At 43.4% G+C, this 26,544-nt stretch overlaps 1 protein-coding gene across 12 annotated transcripts in view; it reads right to left on the bottom strand.

The window, feature by feature from the left end:
- The window catches only part of LOC139051497 (vinexin-like), a 647,850-nt gene that overhangs the window by 76,315 nt on the left and 544,991 nt on the right, over window positions 1-26,544 (bottom strand). For 11 of the 12 annotated variants that reach the window (XM_070528475.1, XM_070528476.1, XM_070528471.1 and 8 more), the window contains 2 exons: window positions 5,487-5,543; window positions 2,521-2,636 (listed from right to left, as the gene is read on the bottom strand). In XM_070528475.1, the coding sequence (XP_070384576.1) occupies window positions 2,521-2,636; window positions 5,487-5,543 (173 nt within the window). The remainder of the gene's footprint in view (window positions 1-2,520; window positions 2,637-5,486; window positions 5,544-26,544) is intronic. The other variant, XM_070528474.1, reaches the window with a different exon arrangement.

The raw sequence follows: 26,544 nt of genomic DNA, 5'->3' as shown, positions 1-26,544 counted from the left end.
TTGTGAACGAAAAGTCACACCCAGCCAGTTTCGCGCTCGGCTGCTGCTGTGCGCGGGGCCCCATCTTGCTGATACCACAGAAGTGCAAGACGTGACAGCGGAAGTGCGCTGAGAAACTCATCCACCACTCTTTCAAGGATTTCATGCATGTAACGCTGTCCAGTCAGTGTGGGATCGAAGAAGATGGGACCGATTTTAGCACCGGCGTAAATTCCTAACCACACATTGAACCACTGGCACTGGTGCCGAGTGCGCTTTAACCATTGTTGATTGGAGTAACTCCAATACTGTGCATTATGTAAGTTTACCTGGCCGTTTCTGCAAAAATTGGCTTCATCTATGCACATGATGTTGCTCAGAAATTCCGGTGACTCATCGGCTTTTGATAGCACCCAATTCGAGAAATCTAGACGATTCTACAGGTACCTCTCTACAAAACATTGCCGCTGGTTATGGTGGTACAGGTGAAAGGCCGTCATTTAGAATCCTCCAAACTGATGACTTGGAAATTGGTATCAGGGCAGCCACGTCCCACATGCTAGTATGAGTGTTTGAAGCCACGAATGCTAGAACATTCGTGCGTAGGCTAGGACTCAAAGATAGAGTCCTCCACCGCTGTTTTTGGAAACTGCCGGTTTGTTTCGGGTTTTTATAATTTCTGAAGATAGTCGATGCGTTTGGTCTACCACCACTCTTCCATGACTGATATATATTTGCGGCCTTTCTCTTGTTGCCATTTACAGCTCCCAAAGCAAGGACCGTGTTTTCCTTGTGCTCATTAGAGAAAAACATGGCGACTGGGACGAAACAGAACGCACCTTTAAATCTTTGCACTCACATTATCAATTCGCTTTTGTGGTGATAGGTTTCGTGGAAAAAAAAAAGAAGAAAAAAGAACCATCCGTACACTTTATCTACACTAAGACAACCACTATCACAGTTTATTTCCAACTAGCAACAAACATGATGTGTTACTTCGTCTGGGGCGCAGCAAATAAGGCACTAGCTCGATCACAATGCTTTTCTATATTTCCTTCACTTTGTCCTGGCTAACTCAGAAGGAGCCTGTTTGAGGGTGGGAAAGCAGTCACATTGTATTTTTCATATTTTCGGGGGTTTATTTATCGGTCGGAAAAAATTTGCAAGCAAATAGTACGTCGCTGAAAATACTGCGGTTAGATATCCCTTGGCTGTGGCTACAAATGCCTTATTGATACGTCTATAATTAGGATAGTACCTCTCGTGTTAGATTATTATTTACAATTACCTAAATAAATTTCAGTAACGAAAAAATTACTGGCGGTTACTACACTGCACTGGAAAGACTATGCACTAGGTTTTCTTCAAGTAATGCAATTGCATTTATTAAAATCTTGGTGCATTGTAGTTAAGTGGGACACCCTCCATATATTTATGACCTCTGCATGCAAATGACAATGTTTCCGTCCCTAAGAAATGTTGTAACTTATTGGAAGAGTTTCTCCTTTTTTTTATGAGTCGTTAGCATTGCTTAGTGGAAACAGAAGCAATACTGAGACACCTAGCATTCACATGCATTTCACACGCCATTGATAGACTCTGCCAAAGGGATCACTGAAGTCTGCAGGTATTTTTCAGGGTAAAAAAAAAAGCACGCAATGCAATTTGAGACGAGGTGAACACACTGCAACATATTCGTTCTCTAGGCATAGGCTATCTATACTTTTGGAAAGAATTGTTAATTGGCTACCTCCTCATATTTCAAAAATATAATAAATGTTGTCCTGTGCATATATTTAAATATATTGTGTATGTGCATGGTGCTTATGGTGGAAATTTAAAACACTGTTGAAGTGAGAAAATATAGATGAGCCAGCCGCCACTGATGCTTCTAATGCGCTTGTCATTCTATTGTCAGGATTTGAAGAAATAAAGCGAAATTATGAATTAGAAGCCGTGCACATCCGCACCAACAATGATGCAGTAAGCTATTAGCCCCAATAAAATTTTAGGTGAAAAGGCAGAGGCAAGTCAAAAGAAAGCTCAAGTGATGTGGTTGACAAAATTCTGATAATGACACTTTCAGTAGGGGGGGGCTTTGGTATCGCCGAGGGATGCTCTGCCCCCCCCCCCCCCCCCCCATAGTCGGTACCTACAGTTGCTGGCTGGCATCAGCAGGATTTGAAACCAGTACCTCCCATATTGGAGGCAGGTGTTCTACCATTAAAGCACCACTGTGGCGCTTGGTGGTAATGAGCAAAGGGCATTGACAATAAGAGACGATGTGTGCGTGCACAAGCAACACACAAGAGAAAAAGAAGATGCTGCAGACAGATTCACACTAATTTGATGTCCAATCTAGAAGGTACTCTTGTGTAAATCATTAAGTGACATAATTATTTGTCAACTACTACAAAGACACTGCAATCATACGCCAGGTGTAATGAAATGCTCCAAGAAACTTTTTGTGACTCTGAATAACTAGCAGCACTATAGCTTATGTCATTTAGGTTTAAAGGCAGCAACTAGCCAAACACTCACAGCAGCTTCTTGCCTCCGACGAAGCTCTTCTTCATCGATGTACTCCTTCTCCTCTGTGCACACAGGTGTCTGGTAGTGAATGTTTACCTGTGACTCCAGGTAGCGGTGAAGCTGAGCTGCACATCATGTTATTACACCACTGTGAAGTTACAAGTGAAAAACACACACAAACATGATAGCTACTGAAATTGCATAACATCGCAATTTTGCAGTAACACACAACACAGAAACAAGGCTGAAAGAAAAACAGGTTAAGAGGTCCCTTTACATCATAATAAGATATAATACTTGTGGCTGGCAATGCACATGAAATGAGAGAAGCAAAACACACTTTCCATATATCTATTCCCATGAACAATTCAATCATACATCACTTCTGTGCTCTCTCTTTAATGATGAGCATCTTCTTTTTATCATTAGGACTGCTATGCGCTTAACATGACAAATGGGCTAAGCGCAAGTAGTAACTAGCAATAAGCAGTGTAGTTCAAAGTAAACTTTGCTTTTAAAGCACATGCTGCATGGAAGGAAGTGCTCTTCGTGAGTACTTAGGTTCCCGCTGGCATCGCCTGCCAGTTACTGCATGTGCCTTGCCCTTCACCTGCTGTGCACAAGTTCCCCATGTGCTTCAAGAAGGTGCACCTTGAAAAAGGCATTTTACCTTGCATTTGGTGCAATGCTGCTTGCACAGCTGAAATGCAACTTACTACTACCTGCAATGGGCACTCCACAATGCATACAGAACACAATCATTCTGTGAGCAAGACTGTGGTGATAAGTGTGCATCCAATTCCCCCAAACAGATTTCCAATGCATACTACTAGTAGGTGCATTAGCAAATGGCCCAATTTGAAAATTCACCAAGGCAAGGGCTGGTGTAAGGGGGTTGTGGTATAAAAGAAGTAAAACCTGAAGCTTGGTCAGTAACCTTTACGCTAGACTGGCCAATGTGTAGTTAACTTACAGTACCATGAAGATATTGATGAACACAGGAAAACAGCCGTGCCAGTATTTTTGAGGTTATGTTTTAAATATGCACACAACGACATCAGGTGATGATTGGTTGATTTTTACTACCAAAGCCTACACTTGTCCTGCGAGGAATGCCATTCATAGACAGCCCCAAATTTCCTCCAGTCACATAGGATCTCATGAAAATTCTCGAAAGCTTAGTACAAAGATATTTTTGTGTTATTCAACCACAATAGAATGTTCCAACTGTGGCCAGGAAGCAAATCCATGACCTTGTTTAATCAGCAAATGCCATTGCCATGGAGTCACTGTTGTGGGTACATGATCTAAAAAATGGTGTAAAGCATACCTTTCAGTTTGCTCATTCTGTGAGAATGTGAAAAAAAAAAACAGTCACTAAATGCTTTCGACACTCCCCTCAGCTCAAGCACACTTGATAAGCAAAATATAAGAGACGAAAATACTTGCATGTGTTTGTTTTCAACTGCAGGCACTTAAACGTGTTGAAAGGCTTGTTCAACCACAAGAACTAGTAAAAGCAAGATGCCGTTTCACAGTCCATTGATGCTCATATCTTCACAAAGTCTGTCTGACACATAAATTATGAACTATTTTATGCAAAGCAGCACAGGCAAGGGATTGTGTATGCCTTGGTTTACATCCGTGACGATCTCACCACATCCTGCTAGTCACAAATAACAATGAAAGAATGTGGTGTCAAGAATTGCCATTAAATGCAGTATCAAGAGCAAGCAGACCACCACACACTATCCGTGTAAGCTACAACTAAAAATTTTAGTTGCAATTAATTATATTAAAGCCTTTATGAATAGAGAGTTTTAGGATTAGGGCCCAGAATTCATGGCTTTAGTGAGCTATATACACACAGTTGTGGCAAACAAAACAAAACACAACTTTAGAATAGGGTTTAACCATGTATGCTTTGAGTCTAACTTGCAGCCCAAATGCAGCTAAAAATCAATGGTGTAACAAAATGTAAAGTAGAAACAAATCGTTTGTTTCAAAGCACTATTTTATTGTTAATATATAAAATTTGAGTTATAACAAATGGAAGCATCACCCAGTTCACATCATTTGGCTTGAGAAGCTCATTCATTTCCATCCTCACACTGTAGCAACAAATGATTATAGAAAGTCCTGACAAAACCCTACAATTTTAAGCTTAAGCATTCTCAGAATTAACCAAAGATTTCAAAAACAACAGAAATTTATTGTTCCAAGCTTTGTTACTTACGTGATGACGAGAGAAAGTGAAGATAGTCTACACCATCATGCATGGCTTACAAATGTTACACGAGTTGCTAGGTAACCTGGTTAGATTTGGAGTTCAGTGGGAGCCACCACTTTGACGGGTGCTGGCATACTTGTCAAGACGGGCAGGTTTCGGCTGCTCTGCTATACCCAGAAAACAGTGTGCCCAACACAAACTTTAAATGCTATTTGTCTTTTCTGCATGTACAGTGGTGACACTGCCATTTCTCTGGAGTCTCAAAACATCTATAGATGCCTGGGGCCACTATTCTAAAGCTCTCTATTACATTTAAGAAGAATCATACGATGTAAACATGAGCCACCACCTGCATAGACAGCACTGATGCTTCTTTTGACCAAATTTGTACTGATATTGTTGCCTGCTGTATGTGTAAACAAGTAAAAGCATGAGCAGTGGTCACTTGCTTTACAATGGCTCTCACATCCTAGAGCAAACTGCTAAGTGGTTCTTGAGAGCATGCGCCCAGGACCTTGGCAACCATTGCCTTAGCAACATTTCATGGTGGTGTGTAGGCCTTATATTGAATGCAGCTCTCTCGGCCACTAAGAAGTCCATCAAATGAAACAAAAAAAGAAAAAGAATGCCAAGGAGGTGTTGCAAAGCAATGGCATTGTCAAAAAAAAAAAAGAAAGTAACACAAGTCTTTAAATAGCTGTCACCACATGCTACGAGACAGGTAATGGGGCACGTGTCTTCCTACCTTCATATTCGTCGAGGTCGGAATTGTCCGGAGGAGGGTACGGTCCAATGACAGGCTCTGTTCACAATGACACACACACACATGGGGTGCGGCAATTCAGCGATGACCCAAAACACCCCCATGAGACAGTGTCCCGACTATGGTTGCCAGAGCAATGTTGCGACAGCTGGGCCACAAGAATGGGGTCTGGGCCGACAGTGCCCCTTTGGTTATTAGATCACCCATGCAAGCAGTGTGCATGCAGAGACAAGTGTCATGCAAACAAGCTACACTTGAAGAATTGCTGTCATGCTATTCCTTTCAAAGAGGACGAAGGAAAACAGACTTTGCACTATAACCAACACTAGTACCAGTGGCCTCCAATCATCATTGTGCCTGACGTGTAGCACTAGTAGCAGCACTGACAGCAGAAATAGCAGCAGAGCACTGACCTCTGTTAGCAATACAAGATATAAACACATGTTAGGTGCTTGCATTTCAAAATACATATTAGAAAAAATGGCCTAAAAGCAAGCAGAGCTGTGAAGGAGACAAATAAAGCACTGCAACTCCTGCACAAACACTAGTGGGATGAAGTGCATTCTAAAAGAAACTAACGCTTGCGCTAATGCCTCACGCGGACGAAAAATTAGTGGTTACATATCTTTTCTTCACGCCTACATCCTTCAGTCACCGCCGACTTGTGCATTTTGCATGCAGGATGCTCTATAAGCTTAAACTGGCTGAGCTACGCATTCTAACTGCTAGTTCACATTCTTACAGAAAACAAACTGCTGTGCAGTGTATTCTGAAGCTGTGCATGTGTGCTCTCTCACAGGCAAACACGCAATAAACACTGGTGATATTGCTCGCGATGAGATGATGCTATAAGTAAGCAGAATTACCATTTCGTCTGATAAAAGACGATCAGATACAGCATGCTTGCATCACTAAGCATTGTGCCACCAGAACAAGGCAACATTTACGTATAATCAATGCCTCTTGTCAAGTGTACAACAACTTGCCAGTCTTCATAGGACAGTCGCCAAACAACAGCGCAAGCCACTAACAGTGTCTTGCCTATGCAGATCTGTTTTATAAAAAATAATTATACCAAAGTTGCACTGATCCCACCTCAATATTTTTGCAAAACCAGTGAACACAGCGATGAGATGTTAACATTAAGATGACATGAAGCGGGATTAAACAACTTTCGGGATTGGCGCTGCCACCTCTATAAAATGTTCCAATTCATGGGCATTATCTCCGAGATAGTCCATCCACACACATGCACATGTCCCAATGTGTCTGCCATACTTATAACACATCCTTCTAAGATTGATTCTAATACTGGCAGACATGCTTGCAAATGCATGTCTGTAATGCACATGCAAATGCATTCCTTCCCAGCATGCTTATAGACATGCTAGAGATGGATGCATTCTTGAGAGAAAGCGTTACTCATTTGGGGTGAGATGTAATGCACGATTTCTGCTTGAATTGCCCTCATTGTGTCAAATGGCAGAATTTCATGTTCAACATCAGTCGGGACATTCCAGAGAAGTCGCAAGGGGACTAGTCAAGTTTCTGTGTTGGTTTGGAGATGACATTAATGTTTTTCATGGCTTGAAAAGTCCTGAACACAAGCACATGAGGCTGCATGTTGTGACAAAGCATTACTGCAGCACAGCAGCCAGTACTGTTGCCACTAAAGATTGGGGGGCAATGCCCTCTCTTCCGGCATTCTGCTTCAGCTACTAGTAAACCTAAAAACAGACCCCATAACAGGCTGTCTTCCTTGCATCATTCTTTTGAAACCAAAAAATATGAGCAGAGTGCACGCACATGTGTGCGGGTGAGCACACGTTCACGAGGCTAGAATTTTCCAGTGAGGGTCACTTCCTTGATTCAGGCTTATAGCCATTACACCAGCTTTCATTGCCAGTGTTAACTATGGATGAAAAGGTTGCATCTTTTGAGTGAGATGGCTCAATGAAGCCTCAAGCCAGTACTGTATCAACATCATCTAAGATCTTTCTGATCTGCTGTTGGGATCCTCAGGACAAGTTTTGCAGTAACCAAAATATGTCTAAGCCAACAGAAAGTTATGAAGGGGTCAAAGAGAGAGATAACTTTCAGGATTTTAACCCCAAGCCCACGGCACATCTGTTTAATGGGTTCAGGTCAACAGTCAATGTGCAATATGTGTTTGTATGCCGTGTAACCAACTCCTGCCTGATCACCATTGTCTTTAGTTCGATGCCAATTCTCACAAACCAACCCCCCAATTTCAGTAACATGTTGATCGTGATGCACCTGTGGGCACTGTTCCTAAATGCCTGTTAAGGCTCATTTATAGTCTGGCTTAGTCCATGCAGCAGTGAGCACCAGCTGAAGTTTGCCACCTCAAGCACGCTGCTGAAATGCACCGTTTCTGAAGTTTAAAAGTCTCCTGACTGCAACCAATATAGAGAATGCAGAGGTGGATGGACAGATGCTCTGTGTGCTATTATCTACAGCGTTTTACCTACCATTGTGCTTTGCATGAGCACAGCTGTTGCTTCTGCCACCACAGCTCCATTCACACTCTACTCAGCACAAAGGTTGCTGCTGATGCACATGGAGCTTTCTGCGTAGCGCTAGTGTCAAAGTTTAGTGAAAGATAGAGCATGCTCGATCTCGACTTTTGCACTGCTGGCAGGGGCCTATGGATGCTGGTTACGACAGCCACAGCAACGTACTGGACTATAAGGCAGACGCTTTTCCCTGGATAACATAACGGTATACTATAAATCAACATTTACTTTCCGTGGAAGGCCAACCCACTTCAAACTAGGCTTACCATGCAAGCAAGATTTCTGTTCCTGTGCACAGCTCTTTTTGTAAACACTAGCTGCATCACCACGATGGTCTGCCCAGTATTTTTTTCTCTGAGCTTTGTGGAAAATTTGGCACAATTGCCGTCTTTTTGTGTGTCCTCAATGAAAAAAGATTGAGAGGTTGCACATTTGGTGGCACAATGGATGCAAGTATCAGCTCCAAACATGTGCCAACCAAGAGAGATTTTTCTAAGCCAACTCCTAAGCTAAGCAAGCACTGTCACCACTGCAGTACAGCATTAGAACTGCCTGTCCAGGGCCAGGATAACATAAAACTATTCCAATCTGTTTTTATTACAAATACGCCATTGTTAGCCCTCCTTGGAAGGTGAAAATGGCTTGGGCCCAGCCCATATGGGCAGGTCCCGAGCAATCTTCAACTTATCACCAAGGGCTAATGGCGGATTTATAATAAAAATAGATTGGAATAGTTTTACATTATCCCGGCCTAGATGCAGCACTGGACTAAACAATTTTTGATCTCATCTCGTAAATATGAGTTACATTACCTCAGGCTTTATTGAGTGTTTTTGATGCAATGGATAATATAAGAAATTAGAAAAGCCAAGATCTAAAGTGCATTTTCTTTTACACATTCCTACTATTCTTGTTTACTTAGCTTAAGCCTCATGCTTCATAATATGGCAAATCCTTTAGAGTAACAAAGGCGTATCTCAGATTCTTCACTTCTTGCTATGCTCAGCAAAATGACACTCCTAATCTCCAACCTAATCAGCGAACCGTGTGCGAAATACAATGAGAATTACGTACTTTTAATATGTACAAGATTAGTCAGAATGTAATAAACCAGACATTTAGTGCGCTATCCAGACAAAAACTCTGGAGTTTTAAATTTTTTATTCAGGTGAGCAGATCTTAAACAAACCATACCGTTTTCCTGAGGGTAGCTGTATACATGGAGGCAGTTACTACCTTGAAAAATCCCCCTTCATCTCAGTGGTTTCCTGTAATTTATTCAAAACTGTATCGGAACTTTTTTTTCCTTCAAGAACTACTTTACTGATCAACATTCAACAAAAGATGTGAAAAACAGTGCATCTTCTCTACATCATCAATCATGGCATAGCCTGCATTAATCAAATAATTGTAGAAATTTTATAGTTACTTAAGTGCCTATCTTCACCTCATGACTGAAAAGCTGTTTCTTTTTCTAATTCACATTAGATAATAGGCCTAGTTTAATGGACCAACTGGAACGAGATCATCGCGTTGCCCTTCGACTAATGCTGGGATTACCTCGTGAGGCGCAATATGTTGCATTACTCACTGAAGTGCATCAGCTACCCCTGAGGCTGCAAGCAGACCAGAGAGCTCTATATCATATTGAGCGTCTGTACCGCACATCGAATGGTCAATCGCTGCTTGATCGTCTCATTCTCCGCCCGTTATCTCGCATGGGAAAAATGGCAGCATTATTTATGGATATCACTACCATTTCTGAACATGCTGCTTCAGAAGCGTCTCCGCCTCCACAAAATATCACGAAACACGTATTCCCCATTGTACCTCACAATCCCTGACATGCACAAAAAGTGTGATATGCCTGTTACGGCAATATTCCAATTGGTTCAGTCTCACATGTTCGAAATGTTTCCAGATTATCTTCAAGTATTCACAGACGAATCTGTAGACGACTACGGTCATGGTGCCTCTGCAGCTTTTTTCTGCCCTTCAACTCAAGCATGGCGTATCTTTCAAATACCTCATCCAACTTCGTCAACAACTGCGGAGCTAGCAGCGATTACTTTTGCACTGAAATACGTGCAAGAGGAGTTAACCGCATCGAAGATTGCCATCTTTACGGACTCCAGCGCTGCCCTTAGCAGGTTACAACGCAGTGAGATTGATTGCCCAGTTGTGCGCAGCGTTACCGACTCTGCGAGGAAAATTTCATCACGTGGCATATCTCTTGTTGCTCAATGGATACCTTTACACGTAGGAATCGCCGGAAATGAAGAGGCTGATCGGTTCACTTCAACTTGCGCTCATAACTGTGACTGCCCAGAAATTTTGCGCAAGCTTGATGATGCTTGTCTGCTAATTCGTTGCCACCTACTCAAGCAACATCCAGACCAGCGCATCGCAAATGGAACGTTCCTGTCCCGTGTTCGCGGCCGAGGCTTGCCTCGTCGCAATAGAGCACAACTACTCAAGCTGAGGGTTGGCTGCGTGAACGTGCACGAACGTTTATACAGACCAGGACGTGTGGCCAGTTCATTATGTACGTCTTGTGGCTGCTGCAAGACACTTCAGCACCTTATATTTGAGTGTCTCGCTTTCAGTGCGCAGCGCATGTCGCTAGTGAGAGACTACCATCTCCTTGTGCTGCGGTGTACGACACTCGGTTAATGTTTGTACCCCGGTGGTTGTGCGTCTAAACGTATCAGGCCCTTCACGCTCTACTCACTTTTCTAGAGTTAACTAACTTAAGTTCACGTCTGTAGTATTGAAACTATTCTATTCAACATTCTGTAGTAGCATGACCTTCAGTGACCGACCCTACTATGTGTGATTTGTACTGTGTGTTCTACTTTATTTTTTTAGATTTGTCCTGTTGCTTTTCCTTTCCTCTTTCCTACCCTCCTTCCTATCCTGCATTTCTGTGTTGCTGTCACCTCCCTTACGAAGAGTAGGCAGGTGTTGTGCCCCTTCCGGTGGCAATTGCCAGCCTGCTCCTCGCTTTGCCTTTCCTGTTAATTGTACATGTGTGTTCAAAACAAAAAGTAATAATAATAATTAGATAATAGACAAACAATGCAAAACAACACAACTACCTTTGCCTCAAATCAAGCACAAAAATGAAGTTTACATAAACCACATTCTTGTGCTAGTTGCCAAATACCTTTATTAAAATAATGTGCCTATTTCATGTCTCCTTTCCTTAAGTGCTCCTATGTTTTTTTAACCCTATCCAAAACAATGTTTGCATCAGAAAACATAGTATTCATTGTGGATTGTGCATTACATATTTCCATGTGCAGAAAGAAAGTGCACAAAGTCTACAATGGTATTGTATTGTTGAGAACTCTGAGTCCCAGCGTGAAACTTTCCATAGACTTGCATGTTCCATGCCATGTCAGTGCTGCTTACAACCCCTATACAGTGGCTAGTGCAATATCAGATACCTTCTTCCAGGGGACAACACTCCGTAAGAAGTGCCCATGCATGCAAAAGAAGCAATGCGTCAATTATGTCACCACATACCATGACTAAGGCCAAAGGCACAAGAAGATGAATGGTAAACGAAGAGGTCATGCAAGGGACAGAGGCACTGAAGTGGCACATGGACAAGACGCAATGAGACCAGACATGCGTGTATGTGTTGCAGCCATTGTACAGTCAAAGACAAAGAGGGCAGGAAGAAATGTGGACAAAATAAGCTGGGCTTTTCCAATTTCAGAAGGGCTTTGCAGTTGTGTGTTTGACTCCTTTGGTTCACTGTCTAGGGAACCCAACAGAGTTGAGAATGACAATTTAAGGAACTTCAGAAAGACAAACTGACTCCCACACCATGGTATCGGCAACAGTAACCTGCAGGTTGTTCCATTATGAGGGTGTGACCTGCCAAGGCCCCTCTTTTCCCTTTTTGCTTTTGCTGCCTCCTTTCTTTCTGGAATTTGAACAACGCAAGAAAATAGGCTACTTGGCTGCGCTTCTGATTGGTTACTTGCTGTTAGGAAATGTTGTAAAGTGACGTCAGCCGCAATCAGACTGCCTTGCAAGCGCTGACGGCACGTGCGTTTATCGTTTGATATCCTTCTCTTGTTCTCCCTTTCCGCTTTCCCCCTCTCTGTTTCGTATATATACGCTCCGAGGCGGAAGCAATAAAGAGTCATGTTCGAACCTTCGAACGGCGTGCTGTCGTATACAGTAAGACACGCCACGTGTGTCGTAACTATGTAACAGTGGTGACGAGGCCAGACAGAACCCTCGAGGTGAAAAATGGATTAAGCCAGGCAGTTCAGCAGCAAACAGCGGCCGCGGAAATATCGACCATGGCTCATCATCAACTACCGGAATACGATGACCAGTCCGACAACTTGAAGGCCTACATCACGAAGGCAGAAGCTTACTTTGAGGCAACTGGCGTCAGCGACTCGGGAAAAAAGAGGGCGTTGCTGGTACGTAGCAGCGTTGAGTATGCGCACCGTGCAAGTGCTCTCAGGACAGGTTGCACCGAGGAAGCCAAACTCGCTTACATACGAGGAAGCAGTGACCCCAAGCGTCATTAAATAACGGAGAGCTATCAGTTCTTCAATCGCTGGAAGTTGGTAGGTGAGCCCATTCAACAGTTCATCGTTGAAGTTCGCCGGATTGCGGATGGCTGTAATTTCGGTGGCATGCTAGACCGGATGCATCGCGACAGGATCGTCTGTGGAGTGAGGTCAAGCGCTGTTCAGAAGCAGCTACTAGCGAAAACAGATTTGACGTTGAGGGAGGCTGAAGCAATTGCCATATCAACAGAAGCAGCGGAAAAAGATTCAAAGATGTCTTCTGACCTTGAACCCATGCTCAAGGTCAATGCTCGACAAGCTGATGAACCGGTGTCAGCATGTGGGCGTTGCGGAAGTAAGAAACACAACAGAAACGCCTGCGGCTGGGCGAAAGCAAGGTGTTACCGCTGTGGTGGATACAACCATCTGGCGAAGATGTGCCAGAGCGACGTGCGGAAAGGACGCCCAAAAGCTCGTTCACAATGCAGGCAAGGACAAGCGTTTGCAGTAACAGCAGATGTCACTGAGGAAAATGGAGACGATATGCACTTTTGGACACTAACCGCACCCTCCAATGGTCGGCTACCACCACCTATTCTTCGTACTTTCACATGGTGTGGCATTAACGTACTTATGATTGTGGACACCGGCTCACCCGTCTGTGTTGTGTCCAAAGAGATTTTTGAGAAAAACCGTGAACATTGACCGCAATTAGAAACCGCATTCATTAAACTGTCCTGTTATCTTGGAGAACTTCCAGTATTAGGGAAACTGAGTATGTGAGTGTCCTACAATGACAAGGAGGTCAAGAGTTCCCTGATGGTCCTGAACTGTTCAGGTCCGAGCCTCTGCGGACAAAAGTTGATTTCCAAGTTCAATGACGCAGGATCCTCGGTGTTGAACGCATCAGTGCAACGAAGCTCTGGTCCAAGAAGCAGCCGTAACCCCGCCATGCATGCCGTCCTGTCAGAGTTCAGAGACGTCTTCAGCCCCGAGCTGGGTCTAATTGACGGACACCCTGTCCATCTGAAGCTCAAGGAAGGCGCCATGCCGAAATTTTGTAAGGCCCGTTCCCTTCCATTTGCTTTACGCGACAAAGTTTCGAAAGAGATTGATAGGCTCGTAACGCTTGGAGCACTGTCACCTGTAACGTACGCCGAGTGGGCTACTCCCATTGTGCCCGTAATGAAGAAGAACGGTGCGGTTAGAATATGCGTTGATTTTAAGGTGACTTTGAATCCCGTCTGTGAACTGGAGCAGTACCCGTTGCCAGCTATTGATGACATTTTCGCATGCCTGAACGGTGGGGACTGATTCAGCACGCTGGATTTAAGACGCTTATAACCAAGTTCTCCTCGATGAGGACTTAAGGAAGATGTGCGTAATCAATACACACCGTGGGTTGTTTTGCTACAACCGACTACCGTTCGGCATAGCTTCCGCGCCTGCCATCTTACAGCGGAAAATAGAAACTGTTCGGCAGGGCCTGACAGGTGTTCAGGCTTACCTTGATGACATTTTGGTATCAGAAAAACTTGGTAGCACCGACAGGTTACGACAAGTACTGCAGCGTTTTCGTGAACATGGAGTGAAGCTGAGACGTGAGAAATACAGCTTTCGCCAAGAGGCAGTGACGAGTCTGGGTCATAAAATTGATTGTGAAGGTCTGCATCCAATAGAGAAGCATGTTGAAGCAATCGCGCGAGCCCTAAACCCAGAAAATGTTCAGCAGTTGAGGTCATTTCTGGGCATGATTACATTTTATTCGAAGTTCGTGCCCAACATGTCTTCCGTACTTGCACCGCTGTACAAGTTATTGGAGAACAGCACACGTTGGTTCTGGGGACATGTGCAAGCAGCAGCTTTTCATGAAGCAAAAAAATGCCTTTGGGAAGCGGCTGTGCTGGCTCACTATGATCCCGAGACACCCCTCAAGCTAGAGTGTGACGCTTCACAGGACGGAATAGGTGCCGTGCTTTTCCATACATTCGGAAAGATAAACAAACCTGTCGGGTTCCGTTCTAAAATGCTAACAAGGGCTGAAAAAAATGATTCCCAGCTTGAGAGGGAAGCCCTTGCTCTTGTGTTTGGAGTGTCCAAATTCCATGATTATCTCGTAAGCCGAGAATTCGTATTGGTCACCGACCACCAGCCGCTCGTGGGCCTGCTGAAGGCGGATCGACCAACTCCAGCATTGGCAGCCGCCAGAATACAGTGCTGGGCGCTGTACTTAGGCGGATTCCGCTATCAGCTTCAATACTCTCCTGGTAAAAAACTGCTCAACGCTGAAGCCCTTAGTAGACTGCCACAACGGACATCTGAGCCGAAGCCACCAGAAGCGGACCCACCAGACTATCTGCTGGCCTTGACTGTGTTCGATGAGGGAAGTGTGTCAATTGAGGAGCTGAAGCAGTTAACTGCTGGTGACCCTGCTCTCAGTCAAGTTATGCAATTCACTAAGAACGGTTGGCCACCCTGCACAAAAGGCTTGAACACGAGTGTCGCACCTTTTTTTGACAAGAAATTGGAGCTTTCTTTGGCCCACGAGTTGTTATACTGGGGCCGGCGAGTAGTCATTCTGATGGAGGCGCAACGTCGCATATTATACCTTTTGCATGAGATGCACCAAGGATCATCCGCTATGAAGGCGGTGGCTAGATCGTCATTCTGGTGGCCAGGGTTAGATCGCAAAATTGAGGCAGTGACAGCGTCATGTCACAGTTGTGTTCAAAACCTGCCCATGCCAGCTACAGCAACGCCAAAAAGCTGGCCCGCTACTGTTGAAAAATGGGCAAGGGTGCATATCGATTTTGCGGGACCTATAGCAGGGAACATGATACTCGTGGTCGTGGACACATACAGCAAGTGGATTGAAGCCATGCCACTCCGACAAGCAAACGCTTCATGCACAACCAACTGCCTGCGCAGTATCTTCTGCAGATTTGGCGTGCCACGAACCATCGTATCCGATAATGGAACGCAGTTTACCGCTGACGAGTTCGCTACTTCTGTCAAGAGAAACAACATAGCGCATCTGCGCACAGCTGTATACCACCCTCAATCGAACGGACTAGCAGAAAGGGCTGTAAGGACAATTAAGTACGGCCTCAAGAAGATTGGTGAGGGGCGGTTGGAAGATAGTGTAAACAGGCTGCTTTTCAATTACAGAAGGACACCTAACCGCTCTGGAAAATCACCATCAGAGCTGCTCTTCGAATACAAAATTCAATCTCGTTTAGATACATGTTTCCCTCCTGTACACGCAGCGCCAGCCAACAAAGCAGATGAGTGGCCACTGCCATTGCCTGAAGCTACCGTGTACGCCCACAACTTCGGAACGGGTGAGAAATGGACTCCAGGAATTGTATAGTCTATAATAGGCTCTCGGATGGTGAGCATTCGAACACCAGCCAGATCAGTAAGACGACATGTTGACCAGGTGCGGAACTGGGAAGATGCGACGCCACCGCTTGGTAAAGACCAAGAAGCGGCAAAACGAGAATCAAGAACAGGTACTCCTCGCGACTACCCACTGTCGCCGAGAACGCCAGCCGAACAAGGGGGCATAACAGAACCTGAGCTTGAAGTTCAGCCGGAACTCGCAGGGAGCAAGGCTGAACCCATCTGATCACCCCAAGCCTCGCGGCGCTCTACACGTCAAAGAAAACCAGTACAGCGACTTCAGTATTAAGGGAGAAGAGATGTTGTAAAGCGACATCAGCCGCAATCAGACTACCTTGCAAGCGCTGACAGCACGTCCGTTTATCATTTGATATCCTTCCCTTGTTCTCCCTTTCCCCTCTCTGTTTCGTATATATACGCTCCGAGACGGAAGCAATAAAGAGTCATGTTCCAACCTTCGACCGGCGAGACACGCCACGTGTGTCGTATAACTATGTAACAGGAAGAAATTAATAAAGCAAACAAAAAGTACATAATACATGACAAGCTTGTTTACTGTGTAGTACTTTGTACTTTTTGTGCATCGCCTTTTTCAGAACACAAGTCACTAAAAAAAACTTCAGGCACTTCCTGCATCGCACAGACATAAGTGGTAGCTGATAAGCACTGGTGGATACTTTGCACGCTAAGATACTTTAGCACAAATGCCACAGGCAACACATCCAGCTGAGGCTCGAGGCCATCTCATCTGAGTATCACTTGGGATGTTTTTGCCAAAAAGGAATGAATGGGTGCCCAGACAACTGGATTCGCTGGTATTTTGTTGCATGATAGCTCACACAAATTAGATTTGTCTAATTAACTTACCCACACTAGTTGATACTTAACATTATTAGATAATGTAGCACAAATGAAATAGAGAGTGCAGTCTCCTAGGCTGAAGGTCCGCTTTCATGAAGATCACTGGAAGGTATTTAAGGCAAGAGCATTACATGGCTCATGAAGTGGAAAATCCTGAGGCATGGCTGGCGATGGTACAAAAAGTAATGTGGTCAGAGACAGATCGCGCCTCGCGCACTTCATAATGCTGGCTCAGGCCTTACCGACGCACAGCGGATGAAAAGGAAGGGAACACTTGCTGCCGTGGTATTACACGAAGGGAGAGGGCACTGCCGCAATGCCAGGTCACTCTCGCTCTCGGAAGCCAGTGTTATCCGCACATTCCTTGTCCGCACAAGCTCTTGCCTGCATTCTAACTGCACCTTGATAAGGCCAAATCAAAACGCAACAAGTATCTAAATGCGTTCGCTTGCTCGCAAGGAGTTTCGTAACTCGAAAGACCGCTCAGCAGCATTCAAGTGGACATTAGTGTTTTTGCTTCGGTGAGCTCTGTCATGCACTCCATTGGACGAACGTTTGACTTCGAACTCTCAGTCAGTAGCTCTGCCTGACTTTTTCAAAGTTCACACAAGTACACGAACGAGGCTGTTGCAATGCTTTTGAATTCATCCACAAAGTGTCCTTAATTTTTTTTTTTGCTACAGAAGAATGAACTGGTTAAAAATGAATTAAACTATGGGGTTTTACGTGCCAAGAATGAACTAGTGCCTGGATTATTGGAGAGACTTGCATTTAGTTGTAAAACAGCTGTCACAAATTAGATTCATCTCATTAATTAACACAGTTTGCAGTTCGGCTAATTGATGATGCACATCACCGTGTGTGTGTTTTCTTCTTGGGTGTTTTGTTAAAACCATGCAGTGTAACTTCGCATCCATGTTCAAGAATCAACTGGCCTACACACAACCTAAATAAAAAAATGGTTCTCCTATTGCGCCCCTAATGGATTCAAGAAAATTGGATTGGAAAATAAAAAAGGATTGGAAAATATATTCCTACAGTAGCCACATGTTCTTCTTTTTCTCTTGGTGCTCGACAGCCTGAAATTTCATGTTATGCCGATTGACTCTCCCATCGAAATATTATTCATCTGTTCTAAAGCCTCATTTCCACCGACAGTAATCTGCGCTTGCTATCGTGCCCCAGGCAGTGATGCTTCGTTTATACCTTTTTTCCACAACGCCCTTCATATGATAACTTCGAAACTTCCACACGCTTGTCTCTTTGTCCTAGGTGACTTCAACTTTCCCGAAATTAATTGGCAGAACCCAACTGACACGACTAATTCTTGTGCGCGCGATTTCTTGAATACGTGCCACACTTTTGGTCTGACCCAACTGGTCACCAGCCCAACAAGGCAAAATGCTCAATCATCGAACATATTAGATCTAATACTAACATCACATGCAGAAAACTTGATATCGCGCTTGAATCTGCCGGGAATCAGTGACCACTCAGTAATACACGCTACGTTTTTCAACCACTTACCGCACCCCAAAAAAATAACTAAAACTATCACACTTTATGACAAAGGAGACTATGAAAGCATCAACAGTGAACTTGATGCATTCCGAACCTGGTTTCTAACCGATTTTCATGATCGCACTCCTGAAACTAATTGGCTACTGTTCAAAAACAAAATGCACGCTCTAATTGAAAAATTTATACCTACCATCACCGTAACTGAGCGCCATGAATCACCTTGGTTCAATTCCGTGCTAAAACGCATGAATAACAAAAAGAAAAGACTTTTCCGAAGCGTCAAAAAAACCAATAACCCCACCACGTGGCAAAATTATTACGAAGCAGAAAAATCCTATAACCTACAAGTATACAAAACTAGACACTCATTTTTTTTCTTCTACTCTACCCGACATGATTCGTACAAACCCACGTCAATTCTGGAAATGCATCAATCCTAACCCCATCAGAAACATAACACTGTGTGACGATGATAATAATCCAATTGAAGATCATGACGTTGCGGAAGTTTTGAATTTATCATTCAGCTCAGTTTTCACCCACAAACCGGATAACGAATTACCCGATTTCCCTTCCTTTACCTTTCCACCTATGCCGGGCTTCAGCTTTGAACCTGATGGCATTGTCAAAATAATCGACTCTTTGAAATTAACTGCCTCAGCTAGTGTCGACAAAATTAATACTAAAGTGTTGAAAAATACAAAACATGCAACTAGCACCATACTGTCTCATATATTTCAGCAATCGCTTTCATCAGCCATTATAACTCATGAATGGAAAATAGGCGAGGTCATCCCAGTCCCCAAAAAAGGGCCTTCATCTTCTCGCCATAATTATCGACCGATATCTATCACATGTATAACTTCTAAACTAATGGAACATATAATTTTCTCTCAAATTATAAAATTTCTAGTATCCGTCAACTTCTTCCACCCTAACCAGCATGGATTTTTAAAAGGTTTGTCTTGCAAAACACAGTTAGCCCTCTTTATTAACGACCTTAGCTCTAGCATTGACCTTAACATTCCTATTGACGCCCTCTTCCTCGATTTTGAAAAAGCTTTTGACAAAGTTCCTCACAAACGACTATTCCTAAAACTTTCTCGTCTCAATCTTAACAAACATGTTTTTAATTGGATATGCAGCTTTCTCACTAATCGGCAGCAGTTTGTCTTTGCTAATAAATGTTCATCTTCTTATTCCTCTGTTATATCTGGGGTACCTCAGGGCACCGTCTTGGGCCCCCTTCTCTTTCTCATATATATTAATGATTTGCCTGCTAACATATGTTCTAACATCCGCATATTCGCTGATGACTGCGTTATCTACCGGCCTATTACTAACACCGATGACATTTTGTTTCTTCAGTCTGACATTCAGCACGTACTAACCTGGTGTAATTCATGGCTAATGTCCTTAAATGTGAAAAAAACATCTCTGCTATCATTCCACCGACGTCACTCAGAACCATCTTCAAAATACCTAATTGGGAATGCAGAAATCGCTTCAGCATCAACTTACAAGTATTTAGGCATCCATTTGACATCTGATCTAAATTGGTCTTTTCATATTTCACAGATTAATAACGAGGCAAATCGCGTCCTTGGTTACTTTCGACGAACTCTGTGACTAGCACCCCCATCAGTGAAATCCCTTGCTTACTTAACACTTATCTGCCCCAAATTAGAGTATGCATGCGCAATCTGGGACCCTCATCAAAATAACCTTTCCATTACTCTTGAATCTGTACAAAATCGCTCAGCTCGTTTCATTTTCTCCGCTTATTCCTATCATGTAAGTGTAACTGAACTAAAACGTAATGCTCATCTCAACTTTAGTTAACCGCCGAAAAATTTCCAGATTGTGTCTGTTTCATAAATTCTTTTATCATCCATCTCTGAACTCCATTATCAGCCCCACCCATCGCATTTCAAGTCACACAAACCACGGGAAGGCCGTCAACCCGCCCCCTGCTCGCACTTCTGCGCATCTGTCATAATTTTTCGTCCATACAGCAAGGGACTGGAATGACCCGCCAAACGCCATCGTTGATCAGATCGACTCATCGTCATTCAGATCATCCATAGAAGAAATGTACTGCTGAAATTCCACCCCCTCATGTAATACCCCTTCAATGGGGCCTTTGAGGTACTAATAAATAAATAAATAAATAAATAAATAAACAGTTGCCCTTAACCAAAGATGTACAGTAAGCTTCAACCTCTGCATGTTCTAAGAAGCAGTCGCCAATGCAAGTGGGCAAGTTAAGGTTACGTGAGGATTAACCTGCTCCAAGTGCATTTTCTCCAGCAACAATTAAAAAAATTATATTTTTCTGACTGTTTTGCACACTGACTGCATTTCCCCCCCTTTTCTCTGGGAACAGCACACCACTTCAAACAATACCCGAACTTGCATCTTCTACTGAGCATTTCTTCTCTGACTGAAAGCAGCTTGGAACCAAACACCTCAACTGCCACATGAACCACAGCAAAAGGCAAAATAACAACATTTGAACATGACCGAGTGAAAGCTGCCAGGTAACAAACAAGACCATTCTTCTTGTAAGTGCAGGAATCGAATGATTGAAAGCTGAAACTATGGAATACTATTCTAGCCTTGTAGTCACTTAACACTTATATGCCAGTGAGCCATTTTCATCCCAGATGCCTCCTTGTGGATCTAGAAAAGCATGCCATCCGGATTCCTCCACGATGTCTCATGGAAAAAAACCTTCCTTTATGTTTGAGCTGTTGAGCGCAATTGGCTCTGGTAATCATGTCTATGGATGATACAAGTGAATGCCAGGCATAAAAATGACATTAATCCACATTGCTTGAGATACCTGACTGGGCTTGTCAGTTATTGCATGTCACCTTCTGCCGGGTTCATGCTCCACCTAATAGCCTAGCGTACGCCTCACTCAAAGGGACTTGAGCTAGTCCATTGTGACTATGTAAATATAAAAGACTGAAAAGACGCTTCATTCACAAGTTACTTGATCTTGTCGTTTGCTGATGTTAACATTCTATTGCTTCATTTTCTTTTCTTTCCATTATTCATGCAATTTTGCCCTACTGCTTGGGCCTTATTCTGGGCCTGCAGTACCGTAAATAAATAAATTGCCAGTTTCCACATACATCTTTCGCACAGTCATTTCAAGATACCTGTAAATAAATGGCAGATTTTCAAGGAATATACACAGCATATCAAGGAGTTCTGAGTTCCCTTGAATGGCTTGACTCGAAATTCATGACTATTAAGGGTTTTAAAGCGATTACTACAGCAAAGTGCATGAATTTTATGAAGAAAATGAACATTTCCACAGCTTGGGATTCCAATTTGCTGATTGTGCTAGTATGCAGCGTGTTTCAGCTAAGTTGTGCCAACCCTCGACAAATTTATGCACATGCTATGAAAATGCAACCAATTTACTATTATTCACTGTTCTCTTGTGCGCTGTAAAGTATTTTTTACTTAGGCCATTAATTAACAATAACTATTCAACTACCTTTGAATGTATTCCTTTAAATGTAAACCCTTCCAAGGGAGAAGATCTAGAGCCTATTGAGAAATATCAAAATAACTTCTTTCCATGAGATGGCTGCTGTGGTTTGAATTTTTCAGAGCTGCAAAGAAGCTCTGAGAGATTTGAGAAAGTATCACATGATTGGGCACTTGCATGCAGCGACACTGGTGATCTCAAACATGGTGCCAACGAATGATCAATGCCATACGCAGACCGAAGGGATGAATAGGCCTTAAGCAATGTGATGAATCGAAGACAACATTCTTCACTTCCACTTCTACAAATACATCTTGTCCGCTGAAGGAATGGAGCAAATAGAGTCATGGGATATACAATGAAAAGCACATAGCAATTCTTGAAGCATTGTAAGCATTTTTGCTGTTGACAGACTGCATACAAAGTGAGAAGGCTTTGACACAAGATAGCGATGCATTGCAGATGATAGATGTAGACATCACATCTCATTTTTGCTTGTGGCCTATTCAGGTGTTTATTCTACATGCAGCGTCGATCATTCGTTGGCAGCATGTCTGAGGGCACTAATGTTGCTGTGCGCCAACACCTGGTCACATGGTACTCTTTCAAATCTCACATACTTTCCTTGCAGCATTGTAAAATGCAAACCATAGCAGCCCTTTTCAAGGAAAGAAATTACATGGATACTCTAGCAGGCTCTACTCTCCACCAAAGATTTTGTGTTTAAATCAATATTTTAAATGTCAGTTAATTATTGTTAATTAATGACCTAAGCTCAGAGCAAAAAATACTTTGAGTTGCTCAGAAGAACAATGAACAATACCAAGCTGCTTGCTTTCTCGTAGTGCCCACACAAATTTTTAAGGCTTGGCACAAGTTAGCTGAAACCCCCAGTATATGACTCACAATGCGTCGCATGGCTTCAGTGTAGGAATTCCGCCTTTCCCTGGAACAAATGCCCACTAAAGCTTTTGAGTGTGCTGGCATAAACCATGAATGTGGCCGTCTTCTGAACAGATGCGAAAAAATTTAATTGCATTTATGTACGCCACATTTATATCCTCCTGTTCAACTGTGGTAGCACTAAAACAGCCCTCAGAAAAATTGTATAGCTATGCCTCTCTCCAGGAACGAAACTGAGCTGTGTCCCATGTAAGCAAGCTTTCCTTACTCAAAGTTTACACTCAATTATGGCATCTAAACCAAGAAGTTCAAGAGGAATAAGCTGCTGGGGATAAAAACAACCATGTTATTGCCATGAATTTATCAAAGCAAGTCATAACTGTTCTTGATAATCAGCCGCAGTGGTGCCATGTCTTAATGCATGCCTGATTGTGATGTAATTTGGGTATGTTTTATATATGTCCATGTGCATCAAACTCAACATAAAGTGCAGAGCTGTGAAGTGCCCTTAAATAGCAACAAGATCTCTTTGCCAATGTTCCGACCACATCTACAGAAAAATATTACTTAAGGACCCCCTGCAAAACTTTTTGAAAATGGTAATTAAACTTGCTTAGTTGCACATTAATGCTGTCCTCAACATCAGAGTCAAACCTTATACCTGTACATACCGCAGGAAATCTAAGATAGTTTCGCTCAAAATTCTACCAGCTCTTTCCTTAAATGTCCAGAAAGCCTACAACGTTTCAGAGATATTTCTTTTGATTTCTTCATTTTTTTCTTTGGTGTTTACCTAAGTAAACATTTTTTCCTTCTCTTTTACAAACAAGATGACTCTTGCCTGGATTTCTATAAGTAAGGCTCTACAGGGGCAGCACTTGATTGCCAATCACTTCACTCATAGGTGGTGTATTAAAACTTTCGTTAGTAAAGATTCATGGCAAGAAGCCCTTTATTATTAAATGGAATTCACCCTTTAAAGGGGCCCTGAACCACCCCTTGGACTTGGTGAAATAACATAGTGCGCAGGTAGCATATGCTGCTGTAAACATCTCAGCCAAGTTCTGCTGTCGTATGCGGTGCATGGAACTTGCAAGTGGATTGCTAAGTCACCTTTCTCTGAAATGCTCTCTTTTCAACAGAAGGCCCTGTCCTCACTCTCTTCTAGACGCGCTATTTTGTCATTCCCTTAGAGGGCTACCATTGGCCGATAGCCGACGTCAAGCTGCAGTCAGCTACATGGTGTAGATACCACGAGCCACCGCTGGGTGCTTCCATGATTTACCAATGCAAAGCGTTTCACTGCAGCTAGGCACACTGCGGCTTGCTGAGGACAACTGCATTTGGCTTACGTTTTGCACATTGTAGACACCAAAGGTAGAAGTCATGGTGTCTACGTTAACATCGAAAATGAAATTTGAACTGCGCACCACGGTGACATAAAGAAGGCGGAGCGTTATGGGCACACCCCACTGCACCATAGTCTTCAGTGCAAGGCACTGAAGGAGGAAGGAGAGCACAGCGAAGGCCGTGTTTGATTGCCAATAACTCCGCTTCTGCTGAATGCAATTAGGTACTTTTTGCAGCAAAATAGATCTAAAATAGCCTATTTTCACTTCAAATGCCTTTCTCCACTTCAATAAAAAGTGGTTCAGGACCCCTTTAATGGAAGGTATAGTAGGGAAGTCGGCTTAAAACAAATTCTGTCAAGACAAATTCACTGATACTGAATATTTCCAGCTACTGAAAAAGTTGGTGTACTTCTGTCAAGGTGATCTATTAGTTTGGTGAACTGATGCCCATAGCCCACCTTCATCCAATTATTTCAGAATGCTTGGAAGTGCTACACCGACCCCATAAGTCTGTAGAGACTAAGGTTTATTATGAGGTTAAGCTACCTCTAAAAAGTACTATGAAGGCTGATTATTACAATAACAAGCTGCTTTTCCTCAAAATACAGACTAAACACTGTCTTCCACAGCTTTGTAGCACCGTCAAAGCGTTATAAAATGACCAGACAAAGATGCCAGAAGTCCCTTCGTGTTCATCTGAAAGGGAAGTGCAGTTGCCATACACGATTTCTGAACACTTATTTACTAAAGCAAAGCGTTTCATAGTCAAGGCTGCTCTACACCCTGCTCTATTGGTAATGTCTGTTCAGAATGCTTAAAGGGCCCCTCACCAGGTCTGACCATATTGAGCTCACAAGCGCAGAGCATGCACTGCGTGATAACGATAGTGTCTGCAAAGTTTTACATTGCTACGCGCTGCGGAAATATCTGAAATGTCAAACCGAACGCCATTTTTTCTTCTCCTCGCGGCCACCGCACTCCAAGACAGAGGATGACGTACTCGCATCCCTGCACCTACGTACTCGATTCCGTAGTGTGACGTCACTCGTGGTGACGCGTGACTTTGAGAATTATTCAAGGCACCATCTGTTATTTGTGTGATCTGGTGCTTGAACTGACGAATTTAAGTTTAGAGAAATAACAAAACACACAAACGGAATGTCTGCTTGTTTTTTTTGCTTTACTTCACAACGAAGAAAGAGAGATGTACTTCCGCTTTCGTCTGCTTGTTCCCACGGTCGTGCGGTCACGTGCGCAGGTACGAAAACTATGCAATTTTCTACCGTGTTCCAGCGCGTGATCATGCTCTGCGATCTGCTTGTTCTGCCTCAGTATTTGTGTAGCACTGACTTATACCGCTAGTCGGGTGTTCTCGTGCACAGTGCGCCAGCGCACGAAATAACAGCTCGCGCTCAATGCCACCAGCGGAAGCGCACATAAAAAAAAAAAGCGAGGCGGGAAAAAAGTGAAGGCAGGGCCATATGACATATGTGTCATGTGACCCTCGAGGCCCAGCATGGGAGAACGCAGGGAAGGAATTTCGCTTGTGAAGGCTTGAGGGGGCGAGTGGAGAGGGAGTCTTGCTACGCAGTATAGCCTGCCTGCTGAAATCATGGGTTCACGGCACTGAAATATTTCTATCTCGGCTATTAATGCGCCGACTTGAAAAAATGTTTGCGGCAGAAAGCTCCCTAGGGGACACGTAACAAGTTACAGCATATAACCAAAATTTGGTATGGGGCCTGGTGAGGGGCCCTTTAAGTCAATGTAAAATGTTGCAAATAGTATGTCCACAAGCAAAGATGTATGGTTAGTGAAGTGAACTTCTATTGCAAGCATAACATTATTTAGGTGACAAATATATCAATGTGAGTTAGATATTCGCGCCCTTCTAAAACAAAATCGAGCTGAAAAGGGAGGCTGACAAACAAAGAATGCGCCAGACACTTGTGCTTGCATCCCCTTTCTGCTGTTTTTTTTTTTTTTTTAATAACTGCCATATCATTCTGACACAGCAGAATGTGCATAATCTTACTTGAATTTATATTAGCCCATCCTTTTACGCTCCTGGTTCAGCAGGTATCATATGACTGAAACAAACAGTGGAGAAAACCTAGCATGTCCTCAAACATGTCTCTATACTGGCGGCGAGGAGTTACGGAGTCGCCATCTATCGAAAGCGCCTCTCTTGCGTAGTATGAGGGATCACGTGGCACGCTCCTCATAGGTTTTGCCGTCAGCGCTCATTGAAAACACCATGTGCGGAAACGAGAAAAGTTTTTTACTGTCTAAATAATAATTTTGGTTAAACTGAAAGCACAGAATCGTTTTCAGATGCTATCTCTTTACCGAATACGTACAGTGAACGCCATTGCGCGCGGTCACCACAATGGAGTCTCCCGATACCAGCTTTTTGCGTGA

This window comes from Dermacentor albipictus, unplaced genomic scaffold (assembly GCF_038994185.2).
Source record: "Dermacentor albipictus isolate Rhodes 1998 colony unplaced genomic scaffold, USDA_Dalb.pri_finalv2 scaffold_12, whole genome shotgun sequence".
Classification (NCBI taxonomy): Eukaryota; Metazoa; Arthropoda; class Arachnida; order Ixodida; family Ixodidae; genus Dermacentor; species Dermacentor albipictus.
This window is presented reverse-complemented; position numbering and strand designations above follow the sequence as displayed.